The sequence below is a fragment of the Polypterus senegalus genome, chromosome 2 (genome assembly GCF_016835505.1).
Source record: "Polypterus senegalus isolate Bchr_013 chromosome 2, ASM1683550v1, whole genome shotgun sequence".
Taxonomy (NCBI): Eukaryota; Metazoa; Chordata; class Cladistia; order Polypteriformes; family Polypteridae; genus Polypterus; species Polypterus senegalus.
In genome coordinates this window covers 107,071,925-107,091,008 of record NC_053155.1, presented here as the reverse complement: position 1 = coordinate 107,091,008, position 19,084 = coordinate 107,071,925, and the positions used below count along the sequence as shown (strand labels likewise).

General features: G+C 37.0%; 1 protein-coding gene and 1 long non-coding RNA gene across 6 annotated transcripts in view; one reads left to right on the top strand and one right to left on the bottom strand.

Annotated features, from left to right (window-relative positions):
• Positions 1 to 19,084, bottom strand: part of LOC120523237 — a 268,628-nt gene that overhangs the window by 125,579 nt on the left and 123,965 nt on the right. For both annotated transcript variants that reach the window (XR_005632572.1, XR_005632571.1), the window contains exon 3: positions 12,159 to 12,266. This is a non-coding gene — a long non-coding RNA (uncharacterized LOC120523237). The remainder of the gene's footprint in view (positions 1 to 12,158; positions 12,267 to 19,084) is intronic.
• The window catches only part of yap1 (Yes1 associated transcriptional regulator), a 133,274-nt gene that overhangs the window by 106,427 nt on the left and 7,763 nt on the right, over positions 1 to 19,084 (top strand). For 2 of the 4 annotated variants that reach the window (XM_039744336.1, XM_039744334.1), the window contains 3 exons: positions 2,608 to 2,780; positions 8,753 to 8,886; positions 15,249 to 15,361. In XM_039744336.1, coding sequence (XP_039600270.1) covers positions 2,608 to 2,780; positions 8,753 to 8,886; positions 15,249 to 15,361 — 420 coding nt within the window. Of the gene's footprint in view, positions 1 to 2,607; positions 2,793 to 8,752; positions 8,887 to 15,248; positions 15,362 to 19,084 lie in introns of all 4 variants that reach the window. The other 2 variants (XM_039744335.1, XM_039744333.1) reach the window with 1 other exon arrangement.

Sequence of the window (19,084 nt, the reverse complement as noted above, 5' to 3'; positions counted from 1 at the left end):
AACACCCCAGTAATAAAGTCGTAGTGAGTAAAAAGGGTAAAGTTGCTTTTTTCCTCTAAACTCTTCGCACCGCATGGGGCTCTGTCAGACAGTACGCTATTTGTTGTTAGTAAAAGGGCCAAGCACAACTGTGCTGGAAAGTCGTCGTGTAGTTGATAAATTTGACGTACGCAGCGATTTTCAGTCATGTGAGTTGACATGGTCTGGTGACAAGATCAGCAATTGCAGTTGGGCAAATATGACATACTGTATGACTGTATAATATCCGCTTAAGCCTGTTGTATTTTGTTTCTTTCAGTCTAGTAGTAGTAGTAGTAGTAGTAATAGCAAACACTGTACTCTTACTGTATTGCACAGAAAAAGTGACTTGTGGGAGAATGAAGAAAAGCTGTAAGGAGTGGATTAAATCATCAGTACAGATCCATATACTGTAGCAGCTCTTCTTTGTTATTTTTTGAACCATTGGGTGTTTATTGAGTTCGTCTTCTACATAAGGAACCTCAATTGTATTGTTGTGATATTTTAAGGCTGTGATGGGTTTTATTTTTTGATCCATTAATGTTTCAGTTTATATGTATCAGTGCACATCACATTTGCTTATGATGGATGTAAGTCAGGTTATGGTGTAAACACAGCTTTTCTGATTTGGTAGCATTGTATCTAGATCTAACTATAGTGTAAACTTTGCTTAAAAAATGTTTAATGAGGTTGACTTAACATTACACTGTAATTTGATCTCGAGTCTAAAACAGCAATATAAACAAATCTGTTGAACGTAGTAGAAAGTAAGCTTATTCTGCTATGTGATCCATCAGAAAGTTCTTTAGACTATTGCAAGTGTCAACCAATTTTTCATTTGACATTAAACTTCCTTTTGAATTCATTGCTGTAAGTTTGTTTTTGTACATGCAGAAAAGGCAAGGAAGACTAATGTATCGTTTTGTCTCGCTTGCCTCTGTGAAGCAACTGTTTTCAGAAGCTGCTTAATTTGTGGTATATTGCTTCAAAAATAAACACTGAGGGGGAAAAAGAAAATAAGTATGCTATAAAGCAATTAAGCATTATAATTACGTTTGGAAATGTGTAGGCCTGTTTATCTAGCTTTGGTTAATTTTTATGACATTTCCCGACTTGTCAGCTTTGCTTCTTGGTATTTAGTTGTTGCATAATGTAAATTCAAGTCACAAAACCACTTGAGTGGGCAGGTTGCTTATTACCAAATTTGTTCTTGCACCAACGATTACTAAAGATGGATTATTCACCTTTTCCACACTCCGTAACTTCCACCTATAATCCTGCCTGGAATCAAAAATTTGTGAGCTAGAAGTGTAGAAATTTAAACAATTAACGATTATTTAAATTTAACTTTTATTTACCTGGTTTACAACACCACGTAAAGTGAAAGGGAACTGTTAGTTAGAATCCACACACTTTGTAATGTAGTTTAGCTATGTCTACATGTATGTGGGAATATGGAGAAGATCATTTAACATGCAAAGCCACATGATTAACATGTTTAAACTGTGAGCATTATGAATAGATTTGGAAAGTGATCTCACAACTTCTCTTTTAGTGAATCTAATAATTTCTCACAGAAAAAGGAGTAGTGGCAAAATCCTAAAAGGTTTTATACTTAAATTAAGAGTTATTTATAAATATGTTACTCCAGCATGGACATATTAGGAAGTTTGTGCCGTGGTTTTTGTTACAGCCCTGGACAGAGTGCTTCTGTGAATAGACTTTTTAGTTTTCTGTAATTCTGTTGTTAATACTAACAGCTAGGTGACAGTAATCTTGTTTTATTGGGAAAGTGTTTCTAAGTGATCCCTTCACCCCAGTGGGAATAATTAAGCAAATGCACTGAATAAACATAATTTCTCACACACTACCATATGGGCCAAAGGCGTCAATGTGAGTGTATCAAAATACTCAACCTGCAACACGCAGACTTCCCACAAGATTTTCTGGAATGAGAGCATTTGGAAAAGTCATTTGTAAATCACTGACTATTCCGGTAAAGAAACTTTTAAGATTTATTTCAGTACTTATCAAACAGGCATAGCTTGTTTTTGTGTTTTTTTTTCAATACGTATACATTTCCTGTCATTTTAACTGGCTACGTTAGTCAAATAAATATATTGTTTGAATATAAAAAAACAGTATTGAACATTCTGTTTTAAATATGTTATTAAATCTATCATGTTTTGCCTAAAGACACCTAGCATCTTTTTAGATCCTAGATTGAGCATTTTGTTACATAAATGTGCCAGTATCTTCATTATTCATTCCATTGAGCTTTCGGATTAATATGCTTTGTGTAGTGTGTTATGCAAAATCTTAAATATTGAGGATTGTGAACACTCAATTATACCCCACATCACCTCACACTGAACCACTGTGGAGTGAGTCAGCATTCAACAAAAACATGTAATGGACTGGAGAACGTAAGCCAGACACCCCTTATTTCCCTCTTTCCAAAATAAACAGTAAACCTCTCCATAATAAGTGAGTAAACAGAATGTGTTGTTTTATTAAGATGATATTTTCTCACGTTCCCCATCTTTTATTAACTGCTGTCTGTCATTCTTTTTCTGTGTCTATGATTAGCTTTGAACCAGACAAGAATCAGCCAGAGTGCCCCAGTCAAACAGACCTCGCCACTGCCTGCACAGAGCCAACAAAGTGCAGTGATTGGGGGCAACAACCAGCAGCTTCGTCTGCAACAGTTACAAATGGAGAAAGAAAAGTTGAGACTGAAGCATCAAGAACTGCTTCGGCAGGTGAGGCCACAGGTTAGGATCATTCTTTCTATTTATTTCTGTTGTTTTCCTCTTTGTCTGTGTGCATATGTGTGAAGTATTCATTTCACTGTTTCAAAAACTGCCTAATTAACGATGACATTCACTTTAAATAACTACATGGAGTCATGTGTCAAGGATGAAAAAAAAGCATCTAGTTAGTGATTCACAACTGCGTTGGAAAAGTTTTCACATTGTGAAGTCATTTTACTATTTAGTATTTAATCAGTTCAATATGTACAATAGTTTAATTTTCAGAAAAGTTGAGGAGTACTATAAAAAACCATAGCTTAATGCAAAATCTGAATGTGATGTACAATTTTGGAGACCGTATTTCAGGATGTCATGAACGTGTGCAACTTTATCCTGAAATGAACCTGGCTTTGCAGACTAAGGTATTGTACCCTGTGCTGGGTTGCAAGTCAGTAGTTTATCAAGTGCTGCAGGATTCATTTCTCATGCCATTTTGAAAGGGAAACTGAGCAGAGCTGTGCCTGATGAAAAATGGTTAACATTAAGCACCATTCCCACTTGATTTCATTCTCAGTTTTCAGTCTCTTTAGCATCATATTTTGATTTGCTCTGGAAATGTACTTTCAAGTTGTGTTTCACACAGAAATGCAATATTCAATCTTAAGGATTTCCTGATTTATCAGTACTTCCAGAGCATTGAATTAATAATGTATCAAGATGCTAATGATATAAATCTTCATCTGGAATTCAAATAGTTATGGGGTAGGAAAAAGTAACATTGTCAAGTCAAGTTGGGGAGCATGCACTGGTACAGTGCGTTGTGTCACCCACTACTCAACAAAACAACTCAGGATCCCGGTTGGCAACCCCCCAGGCAGACACGTCCCACCCTCCAGAAATTGCCCTCTATCTGCCACAGCCAGTTGTTACATGGGTGACTGCTTGGCCTGGTCCAGCCACTCACGTCCCCAACAATGAGGATCTTACGAGCCTGATCACCCTCGGGGGAAATGCGCCACATGGCCATAGTGCCGTAACTGACGCTCCCTCACAATACAGGCAATGTGCCTGTTTCGGGACTCCATGAGCAACTGCTAATTCATCACAAAGTCAAACCAATGGTACCCAAGGAAAAGACACAGTACCAAAGGAGTCCAGTCTTCGTCTCAGGTTACTACAGTGCATCCGGAAAGTATTCAGAGCGCATCACTTTTTCCACATTTTGTTATGTTACAGCCTTATTTCAAAATGGATTAAATTCATTTTTTTACTCAGAATTCTACACACAACACCCCGTAATGACAACATTAAAAAAAGTTTACTTGAGGTTTTTGTAAATTTATTAAAAATAAAAAAACTGAGAAATCATACATACATAAGTATTCACAGCCTTTGCTCAATACTTTGTCGATGCACCTTTGGCAGCAATTACAGCCTCAAGTCTTTTTGAATATGATGCCACAAGCTTGGTACATCTATCCTTGGCCAGTTTCGCCCATTCCTCTTTGCAGCACCTCTCAAGCTCCATCAGGTTGGATGGGAAGCGTCGGTGCACAGCCATTTTAAGATCTCTCCAGAGATGTTCAATCGGATTCAAGTCTGGGCTCTGGCTGGGCCACTCAAGGACATTCACAGAGTTGTCCTGAAGCCACTCCTTTGATATCTTGGCTGTGTGCTTAGGGTCATTGTCCTGCTGAAAGATGAACCGTCGCCCCAGTCTGAGGCCAAGAGCGCTCTGAAGCAGGTTTTCATCCAGGATGTCTCTGTACATTGCTGCAGTCATCTTTCCCTTTATCTTGACTAGTCTTCCAGTTCCTGCAACTGAAAAACATCCCCACAGCATGGTGCTGCCACCACCATGCTTCACCATAGGGATGGTATTGACCTGGTGATGAGCGGTGCCTGGTTTCCTCCAAACGTGATGCCTGGCATTCACACCAAAGAGTTCAATCTTTGTCTCATCAGACCAGAGAATTTTGTTTCTCATGGTCTGAGAGTCCTTCAGGTGCCTTTTGGCAAACTCCAGGCGGGCTGCCATGTGCCTTTTACTAAGTAGTGGCTTCCGTCTGGCAACTCTACCATACAGGCCTGATTGGTGGATTGCTGCAGAGATGGTTGTCTTTCTGGAAGGTTCTCCTCTCTCCGCAGCAGAAATTTTTCTGTAACCTTCCCCAGATTTGTGCTTCGAGACAATCCTCTTGGAGGTCTACAGACAATTCCTTTGACTTCATGCTTGGTTTGTGCTCTGACATTAACTGTCCACTGTGGGACCTTATATAGACGGGTGTGTGCCTTTCCAAATCATATCCAGTCAACTGAATTTACCACAGGTGGACTCCAATTAAGCTGCAGAAACACCTCAAGGATGATCAGGGGAAACAGGATGTACCTGAGCGCAAATTTGAGCTTCATGGCAAAGGCTGTGAATACTTATATACATGTGCTTTCTCAATTTTTTTTATTTTTAATAAATTTGCAAAAACCTCAAGTAAACTTTTTTCACGTTGTCATTATGGGGTGTTGTATGTAGAATTCTGAGGAAAAAAACGAATTTAATCCATTTTGGAATAAGGCTGTAACATAACAAAATGTGGAAAAAGTGATGCGCTGTGAATACTTTCCAGATGCACTGTAGATAGTGTCCATGTCTCACAACCATATAGCAAGACAGGAAACACCAGAACTCTAAAGACTTGGACCTTCGTCCTTTTGCATAGATATCGGGAGCGCCACACACCCCTTTCCAGTGACCTCATGACCCTCCATGCTCTTCCAATCCGTCTACTGACTTTTAACTTTTTACTGACCTTTATGATTGTCATCACAAATATGGAGCTAAAAAGTGGCAGTACATTTTTCTAAATAAAAAAAAAAAAACATTTCTCATCACTACCTGCTGTTTTCTTCCTTCTTTCTTTGTTTCCCATTGTTTCTGCCTTTTTAATTACCTTAAGTGTCTAAAGAGAAAATATTTAAGTGTAATAAATTATCACATCCCCATCCCAGTCGGGAAAATCAGAAAATGCTGACATATTAGTCAATCAAACAGCTTAGCATGTATACACAAACTTATCAATGATGTTTTCTGTCTTTCATTCTGTGTGAATCTGTTTGCTGCACTGATGCAAGCCCTGAGCTCACTACTACTGTATGTTTTCTTTTAAAAACGCATACATTTGTCTGTGTTTTCACCTTTTGTCTACTCTACCCCATTGTTTTTGACCTATAAAAAAATGAACACATTTTAAAAGCACTCTCCAGAACTGTATGCTTTTGTAAACCTAAAACCAGCCTAATAGAGTAGACAAGCAAAAATGGAATTTTCAGAAAATTATATTCTAATTGCATTTGTATTATTAGTTCATGCTTATTTCATGGCCTTTCCTTGATTGGATTCTTTTCATTACGATACTGTATTCACAGATCTATCACGGAAGAAAAACGTGTTCAAACATAGCAGCCATTGAAAATTCTGTGGCATTAGTTATGCTGCTTACCTGTATGCATCTAAGCTACTTTTGTAAAGTTTGAATGAGACATACGTACATGTGTAAAAAGCAAATTTATTTACCGGTCAGTTACAGTTTTGCGATAAATCCCATGGCAGGCAGTGCTACATTTTCTAGTGAAACATTCAGAGCTCTGTGAAAATCAAATTGCAAATAACTCCGTTGATAGCCTCTAATCAATGTTTATTACTTAAACTTAATCTCTTCAGTAAGGAGGAGTGTATTCCACAGAAAATTAAATAACAAGGTGCTTAATAAAGTGGAAGGGTGTAGAATGAAGCCAGGCAGGTGCACGCATGCATTTATTTATCTTTTCTATTGAGTGAGCTCTTGCAAATGAAAATAGAGCTAAATGCTTTTTAAGTATTGCCTTAACATTTGCAGTATTGTTGTTTAATGACAAGGCAGTGGTCGCCATTGGGCAAACTCGCTACGACTCCTTAAAGAATTTCTTTCTTTTTCTGTGCTGTGAACATGCTATCAGAGATCTCCATGTGGGGATAGTTCTGAAAAGCATATAACGCACAAGGGAATCCAATTATCATACGGCTCTGAATTTTTCTTTGCACAGTTCTTTCACCGAGTTTGGCAGCAGATGCGCAGTGTACGTGAAGGTCTATGTCCTTTGCATTTTCTGACATTTCAGTATAGCTATGGATATTTTTTGTAAATGATGCAAAAAGACCACTGTGGACAGTCATTCCCATGGTAGAGCAGACATAGTCTTTGAATATGAATATAATGTTTGAGGACTTGGTTTTAAAGTATGTTTTAATTTAAATTGAAAAACTCATGTACTGCCACTGAAATTATTTTTTTTGAAACTATGATATTAGCACAGTAGGGAATTGGGCGGTCTCATGGTCTGGAATCCCTACAGATTTTATTTTTTCTCCAGCCGTCTGGAGTTTTTTTGTTTTTTCTGTCCCCCCTGGCCATTGAACCTTACTCTTATTCAATGTTAATTAATGTCGATTTATTTTGTTTTATAATTGTGTCTTTCATTTTTCTATTCTTTAATATGTAAAGCACTTTGAGCTACTGTTTGTATGAAAATGTGCTATATAAATAAATGTTGTTGCTGTTGTTGTATGCTTTGATTTGGTTTGCTTCATTTGTTTTGATTTTATTTATTTTATATATTATTTTGTTTATTTAAATCCCTTTGGGATTTTCTAGTTTAATATGAACATTCATAAGGTAAAAGTTCATATTGTTTTTTTGCTTATATCTTCCTATACATATGTGGTGTTATTATTACTATTATTATTAATATTATTCAAGTAGTGATGTTCCCAAAATACCAGTACTCTCATAGCTTTGGGCATCGATGTTATGACTTTAGACTTAGTTTTAATTTCAGATTACTTCAATTAAAATCTAAAATATCTAATGCTAAAGTAATACATGTGATGTCTTAAGTGCTAACTTGTAACATATTATGTGCTTCTAGCAAGTCCCAGTGATGGAACTGTTCCTTGCATTAGGTTTTAATCATTTTCTTATATATGCTGTAGATCAAGGCAGCATCCTCCTTTCTTGTCCTCAAACCATGATTGTGTTTATTGGGACAAAAACCATTGAAAGAAAGAGCATCTATATCAAAAACTATTTTACATATTTCATTATGTGTTCATAGAACAGCCCTTTGTCAGTTAAGTTGCTAAACTGGTAGTCCTGATGTCTCCACCTACTTTGTATTATTGAACCTAATTAATAGGTGTAAAAAGACAAATTAGTATGTCAGGGAAATAGTTACCTGAATGTTATTTTCAGCTTTGAAGCTGATAGGGAAGACTTTGACTGGTTTAAGGAAACTTTAAAGATCTGACAGTTTGAAAACCAGTACTATATTTCATTGCCAGTGTTAAGTGCCTTTAGGGTTACAGCATTTAATATCGTATATCTCTTGGAAAGGTAGAATCCAAAGGATAACGTCGCCCCTTTTTTTTAGCTAGTATCATTGCTATTTTTCTCACTCCTGATTAACTGCACTCAGTTCAACAGTAAGACTGTTCTTTAATTCTTTACTGCCAGACTAACTAATAGCAGTAAAACAGAGCCTTTTGTAACATGCAAAGCCACTGTTTTGGTTTCTATTACATTTGGCATGTACAGGAGTAGGAGAAGGATAAACAGACAAGGGTAGCAGCAATTGGCTGTAATAATGGCTTTCATTAAAAAGGCACAACTATTCAATCTGTAGTAAAAATCCGTCATCCAAAATTGAGTACAAACTGAGCATTTTGAAATTGTGGTTTTCAAAAAATGACTTGTCTGACATTGTGAACAGATGAGTTTCAGTTGAGTTAACCAGTGGCTTGCTCCTGAAACATTACCTGTGCATATTCACTCCTCTCACATGTGTGTTTCTAATCTGTATTGTACAGTAGTTACTTTAAAAATTAGAAGTAAGTCTCTGAAAATTTTTGTAGATTTCATTTATATTTTTTAAATTCGTTGGATTTACAGGAACTGGCTTTGCGCAACCAGCTGCCAACAAGTATGGAACAAGATGGAGGGTCCCAGAATTCTGTTTCATCTCCCAATATATCACAAGATGTCAGAACCATGACCACCAACAGCTCCGACCCTTTCCTCAACAGGTGAAAATTTGGGGTGTCTAATTGTTATCTTAATGTCACTTTTCCAGCAATAGTTAATACAAGGCTTGGTTTCTGTTATGCTTCACTTATTGTTTTGATGTGTTACACAATATTGTTATGCAAAATGAAGTGTCAGGTGCAAAAATCTAAAAACAAAATGTACGCGTACTATTTTAATATGGAGACCAAAACTATACAGTGTACTCCAGGTAAGGCCTCACTAGTGCATTATATAACTTAAGCATCGCCTCCCTTGACTTGTACTTCACACATTGTGATACAGAAGCTAAAATCCAATTTGCCGCCTTCATCACTTCTGCACATTGACTTGATATAGATAGTGAGGACTCCACTGTTGCTCCACTATGACTCCTAGATCCTTCTCATGGGGTGCATGATTGTATATTTATGGCTATTTATTGTGTTTGCCTACTCTTGAAAAATCTGTTGTGTTATTTTACCATGTGCTATGTTATACACTTCCTTCTGAGGAAAGGAAACACATTCAGATTATTTTTTACTTCATATATTTGTCTGAGAACTATTTTTTAAATGCAGGAAAGGAAAAAAAAAATGGAAAACACATTAAATTCTTATAATTTAGTATCCCAGTAGCATTGTGTACAAGGCAGAAATCATTTACTCACACACCTACTGTACAGTATATATCTCATTCATACTAAGCCAGTTTAACGCACATCTTTGGGTTTCTGAGGAAAACTGGGACAACAATAGGGACTCCTGCAAAGTACCATCTCTATATTGATAGTAATTGGGCCAAGATTCAAAGTCTGGATTTTTGAGTGGTGAAGCATCAGCATTAACTTTAGTTCAATATTCTTTCTCTTAGTTTTCTTAATACTTGTAATGATGACTGAGGCAACAGTTTCATTTCAGAAGTAAAGACTGCTCCAAAGAAGGGCACAGAAGTAAAACCATTATTATGTTGTGGCCCTTAAATCAAAACAAATTGCTTATGCCATACAGCAAGGCTGTTTGGAAAGGCAATAGAGTGATCCATTCTTGTATTTCTTTTAAAACAACATAAAAAAATTTGTCTTGAATGTTACCAGTGCATTAATGCATGTTCATCGGTTTCATCGGTCCATTCCCTTTCTTAGAACTTCAGGGAGGGCAATAAAGGCTGTTTACTCTTTGATTTCAAAGAAGAAAAACATTTATTGTGACTGGAAAGTAAGTGTTCTCCTTCAGTTTTATCAGGTTATCTAGTCTTCCTGTTGAACTTTTCTTCAGTCTCTGGGATGAAAGGTGTGGCCAGCTGCACACAGCTGTCTCTGGAGCGTAGATTTAATGGGGAGTCTGTTTTTCTTACAGTCTTTTAAGTGGTGAAGGTTAAACCAAATATCCTCTGTGTTGAAGATAAGTATATAAAGGACCACAACAGCTGACATCTTGGAACAGTTCTTAAATCCTTTTGTTCTTTTTTTTTTTTTTTTACTGTTCTGTGTGCGTGTGTGTGTGCTTCCTCATTACATACTGCAGAATTCTGCCATGGAGTTGTGTATGGATATGTTTTGTTAATACATTTTTAAGAATATCGAAATACTGTTTATTAACAAAAATTTAATTTTTTTTACTTCACAACACTAGTTTAAATAATAAAAATGTAACCGTTATTTCCAAGCTTAAAAGAAGAGAAGGTAAGACCTGCAAAATTTTGGCTGTGTGCTTGCCAGTTTAGTATTTCTGTTATAGAGTATTTTAAATGAATACTTGTTCACTGTATTAAATTTCACTTTTCACTGCTACAACTACCTATACAGTTTAGTGTATATATGTATTGTGACCCTCAGGGCGTGTACAGCCGCCCTAACACAGATAGGCAGAACACGACTTTGGCACACACAGCACACGGTTTATTTATACAGTGCACAAATCACCAACACACAAGACTCGCAGAGCCCAGCACAGTCCATTTTTGCTGCCAGTCCTTCCTCCTCCTCCACTCCTCCTCAAGCTTTGTCCTCTTCCTCCCGACTCCAGCTGTTGATTTCCAATAATCGTCACCAGAGGACTGCAGGTGCCAAATAAGCTTCCTCCAGTCGCACTTCCGGTTGTGGTGGAAGTGCAGCCAAAAAGGGCCCTGAAAATGTCCATGCGCTGCAGTAAGTCATTTTACCTGGAACTAATGTAATTTAATTAGCTGGTCTCTTATACTACATTCAACAAAATTCAACCGTCTGATTTTTACATTTAAAAGGGAGACAGAAATATTTGTATATTTACTACAGGCTTAAATGCTTATCTGTTTCTGGTTTCCTATTAATTTCCTATATAGTTTGCTCCCTTAAGGCTATGCCACTTTACGTGATTTTTCCAGTGATTTTCAGTTGTAGCCTTCATTTACGTAATCTTAGCCAGAGGAAGTCGGCTGCACACTCCCATTGAAGCCAGCTATGTAATGTGAACGTACCCAACGACTCACTCCAACTAGTCTGCGACGTGCTCTGATCAACTTAAATAGGTTTGATTTTGACTTTCGTTGTAGGGGCAGAGGTGTGTGTAGAGCAGCTGACAAGCAATGAATGCTCATCCAGAAGTACAATCCTATAATGCAGCAGTGATGTATAAGGATCTTGGGTGTTTTGGACCTCACAAACAGAACAAAGGCTTGTGTGCCTGATTTCTCTTATTTTATTTACCTGATAGAATAAAAAAGAAGGGTATGGATTGCGTCTGAACTCGCTGTAGCTGTTAACTCCTTGTACAGCACAGGCTCTGAAAGGCAGCCTGCTATTTGCTGTCAGAAAAAGGGGTGGTCTCAAATGTTCCAAAGAGTCCTCACGCGACCACCAAAATGTCACATTACCAGTGATTTTCAGTCATTTAAATTGACATGTTGCAGCAGCAAGATTGGCAACTGCAGTCGGCAAAGCAGACAAGTCCTGTGAGTAGAAGTTGTATAATGTGACACCGGCTTTAATTGTACCCTAGTAGTGACACTTAACAGTGAGCAAAGCAGACACCCTTGCAAACAGCTCTGAATGCTGAAAGGCTGCGACTACTTCAGCATCTGTCCCGCTTACATGCTCAATACTAAATAATGGCTTAAAAAATCAGAAAACCTGGAAAATCTAAATTAAAATCAAGACGATGGTGATATCCACAAAATCAAGTTAAAAAGAACACTACATTATCCCCATGTAATACACATAAATGCTTGGTTCATCCTACTAAAAATTTACTAAACTTAACATTTGTAATTTTTAACATTGAACCCAACACACAGAAACTGTAAAAGATTCACTTACTAAATTAAGTTAGAAGTCCAATTAAAAAGTGAAGTTGGTTGGAGCAAAAGTTTGCAACCACTTGGGAGTTCCCAGGACTGAGTTTGATATCCACTGCTTCTAGATATTCTAAAAGTAAATGAAAAATAAGCAGTCACTTAGTAGGCAGTTTCTGTGGCCAATAAGACAGACTTGTTTGCTTTTTGCTTGTGCTCAACTTGCTTTTTAAGATTCAGAACCCTTAATTGTTTCTTCTTCAACTAACCAGCCACCAACAATAATGAAACACAAAACGAACCAACAGATAGCCAGCTAAATCAGGGGTCTCAAAACTCAGTTTCTGAAAGACCACAATTTTTGCTCTAATTTCTTAATTAGAACCCAATTCCTGCTGTTAATCAAGCACTTTGTTTAAATAAATGACCTCTTTGTGCTATAATTTTGCTACACCAGACTATTGATTGTACTTTTTTCAGAGAGCACCATCAAAATGTTTTGAGGACTATAGTAGATCAATATTAGTCAGGCCCTTTACTTTGTTCTTTAAAAAAAAAAAAATGATTGAACAATCATGAAAAAAACATCAAAAATGAAACTAAAATAAACGTGATCCATTGGCAGCAGCAACTGGCTACTAATTGAGAAAGTGGATGGAAGGAAAATCTGCAGCTACTAAAGCTGTCCAGGATCTGAGTTTGCAGCCAGCGTTCTCCCTGTTGCTGGGAACTCTGGTTTTTTTTTTTCTATCTCTCTTAAGGAATCTTGTCTATTAATTTTTAGGGTTCAGCTATTGTTTCTTCAAGGTCTTGTCATTTCATTTTTTGAAGGATTTAAATGTGAATGTTGTATCTCAAGATGTCTGTCAATTCATGCATCTTCTGTAATAAGCTATTTAAGAAATGGGTGGATGGATAGATGAAAGGACTTTGACCAGTCCTGTTGTTAATCCATTTTTAATTTTTTGGATGCTGGGGTCAAAAAAATAACTTGTCCCATAGAGGCATGTATGTGGTCTGACTGGGATACCAGGCCATCTCAGCATTCATCAAATTTTTTTTTGGTTGAAAATTTTCCTCACATTTACATCTCTCAATAATTCTTATAATCAGCCTGGTGTGCTTAATTATTTTGACAGCTGTACAGTATGTTCAAACGCCATCACGTGTTCAGTTATGCCTTTGCACTGATGATCTTTCTATGAAACCTGAAAGACCAGAGAAACTTAGAATTTCACAAGGTTGAGCAAGTAGGCATCTTTTTTTAATTTGTGAAGGTGACATAGAATAAATCAATAAAAATGGCTAACTGAAACATATATAACCCATCATGTAAACTTATATTAATCATTTTAGTAAATATGCAGACCTTTTTGAAGTTTTAAATAGGCATAGTCTTGGTGAGAGTTTAGATCTGAGATGTGCATCAGATTGGATTTTAATCTAATATTTTTCATTTTAAAGTAATTCAGAATACTTAATCATATTTCATCCACACACCTACAAGAGTACTCCTTAAACATGGTGAATACTGATGACATATGAGAGAAAATTGAAGGTTTTCTGTTTTCTTTTACATTTGCCTTGTGTTGTCATTAGGGAATTGTGTTTGTCTTGTAAATAAGTCTTCTCTCTTACACAAAGATGGGCAATGTATCTTTTGTTTCAGAAGGTTTTTTTGTTTTCCAAATTTGCTTATGGAGGTTAGTATGGGAGCTGGAAATGAAGTCTGTCTTCGAGAGGAGTAGCTGATCTGGATAGACAAGCCTGAGCAGCGAGCAGACCGTGAGAACCCAGGGTTTACACAGTAGACAGTGAATTTTTCAAGCCTGGGCTTGCACAATGCCTTTATTCATGTGCATCTCGGTCTGATTTTTTTTTTTTTTTTGCATATCTTATTCTCTGCTAATTAGTCCGGGATTACAGAAGTATTGCCTAAAGAGAGCCTTCTTCATAAAACCCAATGGCAAGATTGGGGTGAATCAAGGATATACCACTGTGTTCATTTACAAATAGAGGGGATTTGATGAGATATTCATTTGGCTACATTTGAATATCCAAGAGAAAAGACATAGTACAGTTCTATGCAAAGATCTCTTTAATATTAGCATTTATTGAAAGCATTACAAATTTTCCTTATTTTGATATACAATATAATGATAGGCTATTAATGTTCTTAAGGCACTAGTCACATTTTAACACCAGTCACTACTCTTATTTTAAATAGTTTTATTACGTGTAAATGTATTATAATCATTTTTGTCTCTTGTTGGCTGGAAAACAGAGGTGTACTGTATATCTTAATAAGCATAGTTGGCTAAAATACCGGATAATATAAACACTAAGAAAATATCTGAAATGTCAAGGGTGATAACACAGTTTTGCAGCAATCTTACAAACTGGATTTGTGCAATACTGCCTAACACCACAAGGTGGCAGTCAGGTACTGCTGCAGTTATATTAGGCCACTGGTTTGCACTGCTGAGTTGGTTCTTCAGATGGGAATACTCTGCTGCATTCGTTCAAGAGTTCAACAGTGATAGTTGATATTCATTTACAACATATCAGGTCAATTATTACGTAAAGATTAACTTTTTTTTCTGATGATATTTTCTTATAGACCATAACACATGTTACATATTCTCCAAAAACAACGAAAATTCTGTACTTTGCGTACTGAGTGTGACTTTGGATAGTTTGAGATTTAGCCTTAGCAATATTGATTTCTTTATTCAGTACATTGTTCCATTTAGATTTAATAGTGGCATGTTGTTTTTTTCTTCAGATAATCATTGACCGTTTTGTCAAGGTTTTATGCAGCATGTTTAAAGTATCCTGGTGCTTTACATCATGAATTGTTTTTTCAGAAGTAGTCATAAAATACTGTTGTTTGTATATTTGTATTTTCACAGTTATATTTTCCCTAAAAAGCATGTTTTACTTAAGTTTACTACAGTATTACAATTCAGTGCTTCCTTTTCAGAAGTGTACTCCTTGCCAAAATTAAATGTTTATTTTGTATACAAATATAGCTTTACATCCAGTATTGTTTTGCAGGGATATGTCTATTTGATTTAATTAATCCTTGCCATATATATTTTTTTTTTTTTTTTAGTGGAACATATCACTCCAGAGATGAAAGTACAGACAGTGGATTGAGCATGAGCAGCTATAGTGTTCCTCGGACACCAGATGACTTTTTGAACAGTGTGGACGAGATGGAGACAGGTTAGTGTTTTTGGTCTTCAAAGCCCCACATCTCTTTCTCCATCTTAAAGATGGCAGGTGGTGTTAATATCCATCCATCCATTATCCAACCCGCTATATCCTAACTACAGGGTCATGGGGGTCTGCTGGAGTCAATCCCAGCCAACACAGGGTGCAAGGCAGGAAACGAACCCCGGGCAGGGCTCCAGCCCATCGCAGGGCACACACACACACACCAAGCACATACTAGGGACAATTTAGAATCGCCAATGCACCTAACCTGCATGTCTTTGGACTGTGGGAGGAAACCGGAGTACCCGGGGAGAACATGCAAACTCCACGCAGGGAGGACCCAGGAAGCGAACCCAGATCTCCTTACTGCGAGGCAGCAGCGCTACCACTGTGCCACCGTGCCGCCCTGGTGTTAACATGACATAAAAAAAAAAAAAAACAATTATTTAGAAGCCCAGCTTTTAGAAGTCTATTCTTGTCGGGTTAATTAAGAGTATAATCTTAAGTACAAAGTTGCCAATCTCATTACTGTCATTCTGGATGCAAGTTATCCTATTTATATTTCATTTTTAGATGATGATGGCATTCTCAGGGTAACAGTTTGACAGCTGTAAAGTTTTAAGCTGTAAACATAGTCCTTGCGGCCTTAACCCATCTTCTAGACCAGTAGTTGATACCTTTTATTAAGCCATTTGGAAATTAGATTATGTCTCTCTTCTCTGTTTATAAAGTCAGCAGAACACAGCAACATGTGTTCCATGTGCCCGGGAAATGCAGATTGGTATTGTTAATAATAACAATTCTTTACATTTATATAGCCTTTTTCTCACTATTCAAAGTGCTAGCCACACATGGAGGACCTGGGAAGCGAACCCACCATCTCCATACTGCAAAGCAGCAGCACTACCACTGCGCCACCTGTGATTGTCACTAAGCAATTCCCATAAAGTCATCTACATAAAATTATTTTTTTATAATAGTTAATACACTTATTGTAGGGGAAAAAGAAAGTCACCTGGCAGCACAAATAAATCAAAGTTAGTTGATAAAATAAAGACAGTTTCATCATAAAAATATTCCAGGACTTTATATTTACATATTGCATTAAAATGATTTAAAGGCAAAAAAATTGCTAGCATTAGCTCTTTGTGATTGCAGATACAACACAAAGCAAGAACAGGATTTTAGAAGTTTTTGAATTTGTATTAAAAATAAAGAACCGAAATGTCATATTAACACAAGTATTCTGACCCTTTACTCCACACTTAGTTGAAGGACCTTTGGCAGCAATTACAGCCTGGCTTTACATTTACTTTTAGAATACCTAAAAACAGTAAGTACAACACAACAAGGTTCACAAACACACAGTGCCCTCCATAATGTTTGGAGGAAAGACACATTTTTGTTTGATTTAATCCTTCTGCTCTGCATTTTAAAATTACAAATACAACGATTCAGATTTGATTAAAGAGCGCATTGCAGACATTCATTTAAGAGCATTTGTATACCTCTCTGTCATACCATGTAGAAATTACAACACATTTTATACTTGGTCCCTCCATTTCTTCTTTGCAGATCCACTCATACTCTTGTTAGGTTGGATGAAGAGAATTAATGGATGGTGGTTGTTCAGGTCGCTCCAGAGATGTTCAATTGATTTCAAGTCTGAGCTCTGGCTGGCAACTTAGACATTCCCAGAGTTGTCTCGAAGCCACTCCAGTGTTGCCTTTGCTTAGGACCACTTTCCTGTTGGATGCTGAACCTTTGGCCCAGTCTGAGGTCTAGAGCACTTTGGAACAGGTTTTCATTAAGAATATCTCTGTTACTTGCTAAATTTAGCTTTCCATCTATCCTGCCTAGTCTTCCAGTCCCTGCCCCTAAAAAACGACCTCAGAGCAATGATGCTGTCACCACCATGCATCACCATTGGAATGATATTGCACAGGTGATGAGCAATAAATGGTTTCCTGAAGACATGATGCTGGTCATGGTTTCATCAGACCAGAGAATTTTGTATTTCATAGTCTGAGAGTCCCTTAGGTGCCTTTTAGCAAATTCCAAAAAATTATTCCGTTTGTCTTTTACTCAGAAGAGGCTTCTGTCTTTCCACTGTGTCATAAAGAACAGTGGAGTGTTGCAATGATGGTTGTCCTTCTGAAAATTTCTCCCATCTCCACACAGATTCTCTGGGGCACAGCCAGAGTGACCATTGCGTTCTTGGTCACATGTCTTAACATGGCCCTTCTTCCTTGATTGCTCAGTTTGGCCAGGTAGTCAGCTCTAGGAAGAATTGTGATTATTCTGTCTTCTGTTTAAGAAATCTGAAAGTATCTGTGCTCTTGAGAACCTTCAGGGCCAGAAGGATTTTTTTTTTTGCAGCCTTCCCCAGGTCTGTCTTGTCTCTAAGTTTCTGAAGGCAATTCCTTCAAACCTCATGACTTTTTGTTTTTGCTCTGATACACATTTTCAACTTTGAGACTTTGTATAGACAGGTTTGTGTCTTTCCTCATCATTGAATTGACCACAGATGGACTCCAAACAAGGTGCAGAAACATCTTAACAACGATCAATACAATGGCATGCACCAGAGCCAAATATCAAATGTCCCTGCAAGGGGTCTGAGTAATTGTGTCAATGTGATATTTCATTTTTTTTTTTTTACAGGGGGTCCTCGGGTTACGACACAGTTCCATTCCTACAACAGTGATGTAACCCAAATTTTGGTGTAAGTCGAAACACACCCTAGCCTAAGTCACTTACCTATCTTAACACATTTGCAAAATCATAATCTAGAACATAAAAACACAACTAAGCTACATTGTACTGTAGTAACAGAAAAAATGAGTGTAAAAAAAATCCTTACATTTATTCCTTCTCACGTCTCAATTTTTAAAAGTTTTTATGGGAGTGAGCGTTGTAAACTCGAAACATTGTATGTCGAGATGTTGTAACCCGAGGACCCCCTGTATTTTTAAAATCCTGTTTTTGGCATTATGATGATTTTAGGAAATTAACCCCAGATCAACTTTGCTCTCAGCATATTAGAAAGCTTCCATCAGCATTAAGTAGTGAGATTTTAGTTGTATTGAGTTATCAGGTGAAAATTTAAAAAAAATGTGTGTTTCAGGAGAAAGAACTTGATATTATGTATTATACAACAAAATCAGGAGCAAATCTCTGAATTATTTCAGTTTTGCTGAAGATCTAAAATTCTAAATATCAACTTTGGGAATCACCATTTTTCTTTTAATAATGATAATTGTTAGCACCAAAATTATGAGTACCCAACTGCTGTGACTAATACAACCAGATAGCCATCATGGTTACCATTTGGCAGAGGCCGGCAAGTCACCCATCTTAATACTTGTACAATAATTAGTAATCTATATTAATTTCATGCCTTTTATAATTAAACAATGGCCAAGAAAGACAGGAATTGATAAACAAGTTAGAACTCAAAACCATCATTGACACACCTGCCAGTCAGACTCCAGATTCAGATGCCATATAATACATCATACTATGGATAAGCATAGTTGTCCATGTAGTTGAGTGCCTGTTTATTAAAACTACTGAAAATTATTAGCTGACTACATAATCAACATTGCCTTATTTTGTCTTACAATAAAGAAAAGTGCAGATGTAAACATCCTACTTTCTTGGAAGAGAGGCTGAGCCTTTCCAACACAATACAGCCAGAACTATTTTTGTTCAGGGGACCCAAAAGGATTC